The following is a 10927-nucleotide window of genomic DNA, read 5'->3' on the forward strand; positions in this document are numbered from 1 at the left end:
AGTGGAGGTGGAGTGAAGTGGAGGTGGAGTGAAGTGGAGGTGGAGTGGGAGTAGAGTAGAGTAGAGGCGAAGCAGGGGTGGAGTTGGAGCGGGGTGTGGGGTAGAGTAGAGGTGGAGGTGGAGGTGCAGTCAATGGAGGTACAGCACAATGGCAGGTGGAGCAGAGATGGAGGTAGAGCAGGGGCGGAGTCACTGGGGAGGGTGGAGCAGAGATAGAGGTAAAGTCAGAGTGTGAGGAGGGGCAAGGGCAGCTGCAAAGATGGTTAAGCTGGAATGAAGGTGGAGTGGATTTAGAGTGGAATGGTATTGAAGTTGAGATGGTATTGAGTTTGAGAGGAGTGGAGGTGGAACAATGCAGAGGTAGAAGTTCAGGTGGGTTGCGTTTAACTGGAGTGGAGATGGAATGCAGCGGAGTTGCAGTGTAGCGCAGGTGGGAGTTGCATTCAGAGCTGGAGCACAGTTGGAAGTTGCATTTGGAGCTGGAGCTGAAGTGGAATTGAGGTGGATTTAGAGCGGAGGTAAAGGTGGAGTGGAGCTGGAGTGCAGTGGTGCACAGGTGGTGGAGGTAGAAATGAAGATGGAATGGAGCTCCAGGTGCAGTAGACGTGTAGGAGAGTTAGAGTGCAGTGGAGCTAGAGTTGACTGGAGCTGGAATGGAGGTGGGCTGGGGGGGTGGCAGTATGGAGGGGGTTAAGGTGGAGGGCAGGGGAGGTGGAGTGGAAGTGGAGGGGGCTGGAGTGGGAGGTCATGTGGAGGTGAAGTTGAGGTGGAATGGATTGGAGTGAAGTAGAGGTGGTTTGAATGTGGAGATGGAGTAGAGGTGGAGTGGAGGTGAAGGTGTAGTTAAAGTGGACATGGAAGTGCAGGAGCGGATTGCATATGGAGTGTAAGTGCAAGGACAGGTGAAGGTAAGGTGGTGTGGAAGTGGAAAGGAGGAGGAGAGGAGTGGAAGTGGAGTGGCGGGAAAACGATTGGAGGTAAAGTGAGTGTTAGAAACTACACTTCTCTTGACATTTCAGATAAATGTTCTGCCATTTAGAGCCTTAAGAAGTTTGTCACTTTGTCTCCTGGGTTATGATACACTGGACAATATAAACTTCCCAATCTACTGCATGAAGACCCTGCTCTTAATTCCAGGTCCTGCAAAAAACCAGTCCCAGAGTCAAAACACAAGAGTGATAAGAGTGGGAAATTGCAACCAACTTGGTCAGCAACAGTGGTGATCCAAGGGGGAGACTGATAGGTGCACAATGCTAGATAATGCCAAGTGGGGGAAAAGCAGTGACAAAGATCACACAACTGCTACATGACCAAATTTGTGACACCCTGACCAGATTTCTGGCTGCTGTTTTCCGTTTGTTGGATGAGGGTCTATATCAACATTGTGGAAAATAAATAATGGAGTTCTCTTTATTCCTGTGTAATTTAAGGTGTTATACATTTTTGAACGTAATTGTCCATGATACTAAACAATTCCAATAGGTCTATCAGAGCTGAATAAAAACAATACATCAAGTCTGTAAATATATCTTTCTAATTGAAACCAAGGCCATAATCGTAAACAGAACACACAGAATGAGGGCCCAATGCCAACATACAGCACCTTCAGCTTGACACATGCAGATTTCCTTCAAACAGCCTAAAGTCAGGAACACATTTTGCTACAACAGTGTTACGATCATATCTTCATCCCCCAGCTTCTGCACTATCCCTTCACCTTCCCAACCACCCCTCGCACTACATCTCTCTCCCTGCCATTGAGGTAACTGTGCTAGTGGCTTCTTTAACTGGAGGTTAATGAGCAGATGTTTTCCCAGAAAGTTGGAAATGAGCAACCCAGCTCAGCAGCCCAGCTCACTTCACTCAGAGACAGTCAGAAAGCTTAGACCAGCACAATATTTTACTCCATGTTGTCGACACAATTTTTTTTTAAAAATTGCTGGAAACCTCATTCATCAAAACTTTTTATGGCTCCCACATTCCCCTCCAGGCATCCTGCACACTCCCTACCCACTGTGTGGAGATAATAAATAAGATACTATATTGTCTTAGCTCACTGCTAAGCTTTCCATCTTGAATGTGAGGTACAAACATACAGTTTTGTTGAAAAGGAGGAATATGCCATTCAACATTTAACTGTTAACTCTGATTTCTCTCCACAGATCCTGCCAGACTGCTGAGCTTTTCCAGCAATTTCTGTAAGCATCTATCTACCGCTTCTTTAAAAATACTCAAAGACTCTGCTTCCACTATCTTTTCAGGAAGGCAGTTCAAAAGACTTCTGAGAGAAAATATTTTGCCTCATTTCTATTTTAAATAAGCATCCTCCCCACATATACCTCAAGATCTACATGTTTCAATCAAGTTGCATCTAACTGTTCTAAACTCAAGTGGATATACAAGCCTAGTCTGTCTAACCTTTCCCCATAAAACATCCTGCCCATTCCGGATATCAGTCTGGTAAACTTTCCCTGAACTGCTTTCAATGCATTTACATCCTTCATGAAATAAGGAGACCAATACTCCGCAGTCTTCAGCACTCAATAATACTGCACATGACTTCACAATACTGCACATTACTCACCAGTGCCCAATGTAATGGAAGCATAACCTCCCTACTCCTGCATTTAACTCCCCTCATAACGAAACATAACATTTTATTAGTCCGCCTGATTACTTGCTGCACCTGCAAACATAACTTTTTGAAATTCATGCACAGCTTCATACTTACTCAATTCTCAACACTGTTTCTCATACTCCCACTTTCCTTATTTCCCACATTACACCTAGAAAACTAAATTCCCAGAAGGCTTTCAGATGCCCTCTTGAATGATCCAGTCCATATGCTGTAGGTAGGCTACAGAGAGGATAGTAATTGCATGGGGTGGGGTGGGGTGGGGTGGGTAGTGGTTTTCCAGGATTTTCACCCAGTGACACTGAAGGCACAGTGATATATTTCCAACTTTGCTGATGAGTGGCTTGGAGGGGAACTTCCAGCTGGTAATATTCCCATGTATTCCCTTGTCCTCCTAGGTGGAAGTGGTCATGGTTCAGATACTGTTTAAGGATCTTTGGTGAATTTCTGTAGTGCAACTTGTAGATAGTACACAATGCTGCTACTGAGTGTCAGCGGTGGAAGGAGTAAACGCTTGTGAATGTGGCACTAATTGAGTGGGCTGCTTTGTCCTGGATGGAGTCAAGTTTCTGGAATGTTGTAGGAGTTTGCACCCATCCGGGCAAGCAGGGAGTATTCTTTCACACTCCTGACTTGCGACTTGTAGGTGGTGGACAGGCTTTAGGTAGTCAGTTGGCAAATTACTCACAGCAGTGTTTCTAGACCCTAATCTTCTCTTGTAACCACTGTGTTTATATAGCAAGTCCAGTTCAGCACCCAGGATGTTGATTGTGGGGGATTCAGTGATAGTAACACCATCGAATGTCAAGGAGATATGGTTAGATTATATCTTATTGCAGTCATTGCCTGGCATTTGTGTGGTGTGAATATTACTTCCCACTTGCCAGCCCAAATCTGGACAGTTGTCCAGGTATGTTGTATTTCGACATGGAATTTTTCAGGATCTGAAGAGTCGTGAATGGTCCTGAACATTGTGCAACCATTAATGAACATCCCATTTTCTGACCTGCTGATGGAGGGAAAGATCATTGATGAAGCAGTGGAGATGTTTGGGCCTGGGACACTACCCTGAGGAATTCCTGCAGATATGTCCTTGATCTGAGATGACTTAACCATCAACAACCACACCCATCTTCCTCTGAGCCAGGTATAATTCCAACAAGCAAGTTTTCCCTGATTCCCACTGGCTCCAGTTTTGTTAGGGCTCCTTAATGCCACACTAAGTTAAATGTGGCCTTGATGTCAAGGGCTAATGCTTTCACCTCAACTCTAGAATTCACCTCTTTTGTCCACATTTGAACCAAAGCTGTACTCAGGTCAGAAGCTGAGTGGCCCTGGTAGAATGCAAATGAGGTATCACCTAGCAGGTGCTGCTTGATGTCACTGTTGATGACACTTTCCATCACTTTACTGATGATCAAGAGTAGACTTTTGGGGCAGTGATTGAACAGGTTGAATTTGTTCCATTTTTTGTGTATAGGACACACCTGGGTAATTTTCCACATTGCCGACGATGTAGATGCCAGTGTTGTACCTGTATTGGAATAGTTAGGGGAGCAGCAGGTTCTGGAGGACAGGTCACCAGATCTGAGGAACAGTCATAATGGACACAAAACATTAAGTCTGTTTCTCTCTCCGCAGATGCTACCACACCTGGTGAGTTTCTCTGGCAATTTCTTTTTTGTTTCAGATATTCAGCATCAGCAGCTCTTGGTTCTATCTTCAGTGTTATTGCCAAAATGTCATCAGGGCCCATAGCCCTTGCAGTATCCAGTGCCTTCAACCATTTCTTGCTAATCACATGCAGTGAAGTGAATTGAATTGGCTGAAGACTGGTATCTGTAATGCTGGGGACCACTGGAGGAGGTGGAAGTGAATCATCTACTTGGCACTTTTGGCTGAAGATTGCTGTGAATGCTTCTGCCTTGCCCTTTACACTAATGTGTTGTCTCTTCCATCACTGACGATGGGAATATTTGTGGAGTATCTTCTTCCAGGCCGACAGATTAGTAAGGATGAGGGCAAGTATGTTTATCCCGCTTGCTCCCTGCAGTCTGGCAGAGTGGAACAAGGATCATAGAACTCAAAACGTTAACTCTGTTTTCTCTTCACAGATGCTGCAAAGACCTGCTGAGTTTCTCCAGGAATTTCTGTTTTTGTTTCAGATTTACATCATCCACAGCTTTTTGTTGTGTGTTTGTCGTTTAGAATTCAACCAACTTGGTCAGTCGTGCTGCGGCTGAGCCACTCTTCGTGACAGACATTGAAATCCCCACCCAGAGTACATTCTGTGTCTTTGCCATCCTCAGTGCTTCCTCCAAGTGTTGTTCAACATGAAGGACAGACTAATTCATCAGCCAAGGGAGGACTGTATATGGTAGGAGGTTTCCTTGCCCATGTTTAAGAAGGTTACCTCAGAGTACAACGGAATCTTGATCAAATGGGCCAATGGGCCGAGGAGTGGCAGATGGAGTTTAATTTAGATAAATGTGAGGTGCTGCATTTTGGAAAGGCAAATCAGGGCAGGGCTTATTCACTTAATGGTATGGTCCTAGGGAATGTTGCTGATCAGCAAGACCTTGGAATGCATGTTCCTAGTTCCTTGAAAGTGGAGTCACAGGTAGATAGGATAGTGAAGGTGGTATTTGGTAGGCTTGCCTTTACTGGTCAGTGCATTGAGTACGGGACTTGGGAAGTCATATTGCAGCTGTACAGAACATTGGATAGGCCACTTTTGGAATACTGCATGCAACTCTGGTGTCCCTACTATAGGAAGGATTTTATGAAACTTATAAATCTTTTCCGAATGCTTTCAAGGATGCCGTCAGAGTTGGAGGGTTTGTGCTGTAAGGACAGGTTGAATAGGCTGTGGCTATTTTCCCTGGAACGTTAGAGGCTGAGGTTTATAAAGTCAAGAGGGACATGGATAGGGTGAATAGGCAAGGTCTATTCCCCAGGATGGGGGGAGTCCAAAATTAAACAGCATAGGTTTAATGTGACAGGGGAAAGGTTTAAAAGGGGCCAAAGGGGGAACTTTTTCATGCAGAGGGTAGTTCATGTATAGAATGAGCTGCCAGAGGAAGTAGTGGAGGCTGATACATATACAACATTTAGAAGGCATCTGGATGGGAACATGAGTAGGGAAGGTTTAGAGGGATATGGGCCAAGGCTGGCAAATGGGACTAGACTAATGCTGTAGTTGGTTCACTCACCAAGCTGGTCTGTTAGTTCACAGCTGTTTCATTACCCTGCTGAGTAACGTCATCAGTGCAGCCTCCAATGAAGGACTGTTGTGTTTTCCACCTGGTATTTAAACTCTGGGGTCTGTTGGATTTGATTACCTCATTTCCTGTTTTCTTTCGCAGTGGTGTATATATAGGGTCTAGTTCTATAGGTTCGTTGATGGCCTTCATGATGGAGAACCAGGCCTCTAGGAATTCCCATGCTTGTCTCTGTTTGGCCTGCCCTGGGATCCTGGTGTTGTCCCAATCAAACTGGTGGTTCTCCTTATCCATGTGAATGGAGAGGAGTGAGTATTGGTCATGTCTTTTTGTTGCTAATTGGTGTTCATGTACTCTTGTGGCCAATTTTCTTCCTGTCTGTCCAATGTAATGTTTGTCCCAGTCCTTGCATGGAATTTTGTATAAATCTACTCAAGAACCTTAGGGACTAGATAAACTTAGGATATCTGGTCAGCATGGACGAGTTGGACTGAAGGGTCTGTTTCCATGCTGTGTATCCCTATGACTGCACCTGAAGGACCATCAACTCAGTGAAAGATGCTCTTTGGTCTGCCTGAGACTTGTCAGACTTCAAGTTCAACAAGTTGACCTCAACTGAGTGTCATAGACTGGTCCATAAGGTCAAATGCTGCTTTGGAAGGGAAAGTGGGCCAGGCATACGCTGGGTTGTAAGGAGTACTAGGGGAGAAGTAGACCTTTTGTTTATTTGTAAGCTGAGACCCTGTTGTTCTGGCAGACTGAGTGAGCCTGCAATTTGCAGCCTTGGCTTTATCAGACAAGACCCTGACACCAGGCCCGAAACCACTTCCAAACATTGCACTGCATTCAAGTTGGTTGATTCATGTCCCCAGTATCGACAGCCTTCAGGATGGCACTGTGGGAATCAAGATGAACTGGCTGTGTACAATTCAATCTCAGGTACATCTTATTCACTACTTTCCATCCCATGATGTGAATTAGTCAGGCTCAAGAAAATTCTTGCAATACAAGTCCATCAAGTTAGGGCCTGTCATATTACTTGATTAGTGCACAAAAAGTAAAGAAATATATTCTGCAATGAATCTGAATCCTGGAAGGAAAACTCAAGATACTAGACTGTGGTGGGATTAATCTATGAAATGCGGAACCTTCATCAGAACAGGGAAATGGTTTGAGCTGAAATACTAACTTGTCTTTTCCCTCATTACATCTTCACCCATCTATTGAGTTTAGCCAAGATTGCTTGAAGGAGATTATTACACAGTAACAACCTCTCTCTCTCTCACCACTCTGCCAAGTCTCTCTTCTCCTTGTACATCGCATCAGAGATTACTGTCATTGTAGGAACATAAAGGTCAAATTTAAACTCAGCAATGGAGACTGATTTCAGAAACAGAATTTACTCAGCAGGGTCACTGGCCTCTTCTTTCACCTTGGACATTGGTAGGACTCCAGAGGACAGTGGTGAGTACGTAAATCATATTACACAAATTGACCTATGCTGAAGAGATGTCAACCTCTTGTTAATGAATGACAATGTCTAATCTTGGGGGCACCATTTAACAGTGACGTGTACCAGAGTATGGTTAAATCATCTGGAATATTCAACTCTTAGGTGACCCTGAGAATGGAATGGAATAGTTGTATTTAGCTTGCACAAGGCATGGGTTATGAAGCAGAGTGGATGGTGTGAGAATGTGACAAAATTAACTCATCCAATGTCTTCACTACCACATGGATCATTACTGCATTTTGCTATGGTGTGAGGGATGAGAGAAAATAAAGACTTAGATTTACCTAATGCTTTTCACAATTGCAGGTTACCCTAAAACACTTTACAGCCAATGAAATATCTTATTGTGCTCCCCATTCTAAAAAATATGCTAGAAAGAAACAAAAATGGACACAGCACCTGGCATTGGCCTAGGTACTGGGAAATGACGTGTAAACACAGCCCTGTCGACCCAGCAAAATCCTCCTTACTAAAGACTAGGGACACCTGACAAAATTGAGAGAGATCTCACAGACTAGTTAAAACAACAGCTTGACATTGTTTGTAAGGTAAGATTCCATGAGTATGAGTATGTCCCAGACACTATCATCACCTCTGGCAAGACAGACCAGCGGAGGAAGGGAGTTACCCTGGAAGTCTTCAATATTGACTCTGGACTAATCTCATAGTATCAGTTTAAACATAGTCATAAAGTTGTACAGCACAGGAACAGACCCTTCAGTCCAATTCATCCATGCTGATCAGATATCCTAAATTAATCCAGATCAATCTGCCAGAATTTGGCCTAAATCCCTCTAAACCTTTCTGATTCATGTACCCATCCAGATGCTTTCTAAATGTTGCCATTGTATCAGCCTCCACCACTTCCTCTGGCAGCTCATTCCATACACATAGCACCCTCTAAGTGAAAAAGATGCCCCTTAGGACCCTTTTAAGTCTTTCCCATCTCACCTTAAAAACCTATACCCTCTTGTTTGACTTGGTGGGCATCCCAGGGAGTAGCGTGTAGAACAAAAGGAGCATTGCTTCACAGGAGAGTTGCTCAGGACGAACATCGACAAAGACCACGGCATCTTTCTCCAGACTATGTGTTGAGGAATGCAGTAAAGGTTGCGGCAGCTGCCAGTAAGGCACAGTGGGGCAAGACCATTATCTAAGGTCTTTCTGCTGAAGTTAAATGGGGGTCCGTTCAGTTATCATGCCCTCCCGGTGCCTCAGATACGTGTAAAATATCTTCCATAAGTAAGAAATGCGTTGGGTTTTGTTCTCCCTCGGCAAAGAATGTACAGAACCAAACTGTTTTGGTGACTATGTATGTACAAACGATTTTTTTTACGAATAAAAGTGTTTTTGAAATACATTTTTATAAAAATGACTTAATAGGCAGCTTTTTCTCAGCACTGCTACCGGGACGTGATGGGAGGGAAAAGACCAGAAAATCTAACTCTCCCAAAAGTCAAAGAAATGCCCCAAGTGATATCCTCCCTGTGGCTTCCAGAACGGAAACACGACGCTACACGCACCACGTATTCATTAAACCTGATTCAATGGCATCTCCATTTAAGTTGGAAGTGCGTTTCTTTGCTTTCAAAATAATAGCCCCTAGGACTTGTTTGCAACTAAAAGAACTGCACGCATTACAAACCGTCTCCTTTGAGTGAATTACTCCGAAATCCGGAATCAAGCAGTTCTCACCAAAATAGCCCTCTTGAAGAAAGGAACAGAAATGCATTTACCTTGCTGCTGAATACTCTGACTCCTGACCGTCCCAAACTCCACATTGGCCACTGAGTCCGGCTGCAAACTGCAGCGCCCCGTTTGAGGGATTTCAACAGGTTGCATGCTCGGAGAATTTTCACCATCTTCAGATTTGAGGGAGGAGAACTGATTCAAGTTTAGCTGCACCTCAGTTTCGTTTCTGTCTTGTTCGGCGCCTTCTTTCTCTCCCTTGAGCAAAAGGCTAAGCTCCTCCAGGGACTGTTCTTACGTCGGATAATTGTGTGTGTGAGAGAGAGAATCACTGATCTAAATGGGCATGTGCAGACAAAAAACTCGTGTCTTTCGGCTCTTTCCCTGGCACTGAGAGCTTGGGGACTGCTCCTGCCGAAGTGATGAATTTTTTACCAGCTGCTGGGAGCACATCAGGCGAGTCTTTCGTCGGGGGTGGGGGAGTGGTGATCGAATGTCAACACCGTATTTCTCCTAATCAAACAGCTGCGGTAGTCAAAGTCAGGGATGCATGCTGCCCAAGCCAGCATTAAAAACACAAGCCTACCTCCAAACTTCTACAGGCTGATCTCAAATGATTTCCTTTTCAGCATCATTCACCAGATTTCCCTTTATAAGATTGTTTATAATGTGTTAACACATTTCTTTAATTATTGAAGCTGTGAGTGAATAGTGAATTTGCGTGAGTGTTTCTAAATTGAATTGAGAAATTCATTAATGGGGTTTTAAAGTGAAATATTTCATTGGATATCAGAGTAAAAATTCTGTTTCAAGCAGATAACCCTAACCGTTCGTTGCTCTGCTCATCCCAGATCAGGGATAGACTGTCAGGAGAGACATATTAAGACACCCATCTTCAATCTCAGTGTCTTGCCAAAAGAATCACAGAACTGATACAATGCAAAAGGAGGCCATTCAGTGTATTGTGCCTGTACCAGTTATTTAACATGGTGCCAATCTCCTTCCTTTTTACCATACCATTTTAGCACACTATTTCTATCCAAATAGTCACTCTTGAATGCCTCAGTGGAACCTGCCTCCATCACATTTCCAGGCAATGCATTCCAGATTCTAACTACTCGCTGAGTGAAAAGATTTTTCCTCATATCACCCTTTGCTTCATTTGCCCATCAATTTAAATCTATGCCTTTCCCGTTCTTGTTCCTGCAAGATAGACTGGGTTGTACCCTACAGATCAGGAACAATCATATAGACTGGGTTATACCAAATAGACTAGGGTATACCATTTAGGTTGATTCACTAACACCGAGATAAAGAGAATCATGCAAACCATCTCGAGTTCTCAGCCTGAAGCCATGTTCAACCCACAGTATACACAATCTTCAGTGCAGGGCCGGGGAGAGCCGAATATCCCAGGATTGAACTCCAGACAGTCAGCATCAATCAGTCCAAGCAACTGAGCCAAATAGCCTCTCCAAGGAATCCAAGTGGCTGTGACAATGTACATTTTCTTGCATGTTGCAGCCCAGAGCCATTGATAATGATAGCAGAGGCCTCCATGTTCTTTCTATCACACAGCTGACCAGGAATCTCTCCCACTCTTACTGTCTGCCACTGGCATGAATTGGAAGAATTTATGCCTTGCTCCTCAGACCTGTGAATGTAACATTCCCAGCCACCAATTCCCAGAATGGGACTTGAACCTGGGATATCTGGCTCAGAGCAGCAACGCTACCCACTGGCCCAGAACACCACCTTGCTGCTACAAAAAAAAGAGAATACATTTCTCTTTCATATTTTGCAGAATTGTCATGCTGGGAGTCTTCAGTACTGAGACTGCTGGCCTTTCACAGTTTATAGGCTAGGTCC

At 44.2% G+C, this 10927-nt stretch overlaps 1 protein-coding gene across 1 annotated transcript in view; it reads right to left on the bottom strand.

Moving 5' to 3' along the window:
• Window positions 1–9517, bottom strand: part of cps1 (carbamoyl-phosphate synthase 1, mitochondrial) — a 176671-nt gene extending 167154 nt beyond the window's left edge. The window contains exon 1 of the mRNA XM_048598668.1: window positions 9106–9517. Within this exon, the coding sequence (XP_048454625.1) occupies window positions 9106–9231 (126 nt within the window). The 5' untranslated portion in view covers window positions 9232–9517. The remainder of the gene's footprint in view (window positions 1–9105) is intronic.
• Window positions 9518–10927: the final 1410 nt, after the last annotated feature.

Source organism: Rhincodon typus, chromosome 7, assembly GCF_021869965.1.
Source record: "Rhincodon typus isolate 14 chromosome 7, sRhiTyp1.1, whole genome shotgun sequence".
NCBI lineage: Eukaryota > Metazoa > Chordata > Chondrichthyes > Orectolobiformes > Rhincodontidae > Rhincodon > Rhincodon typus.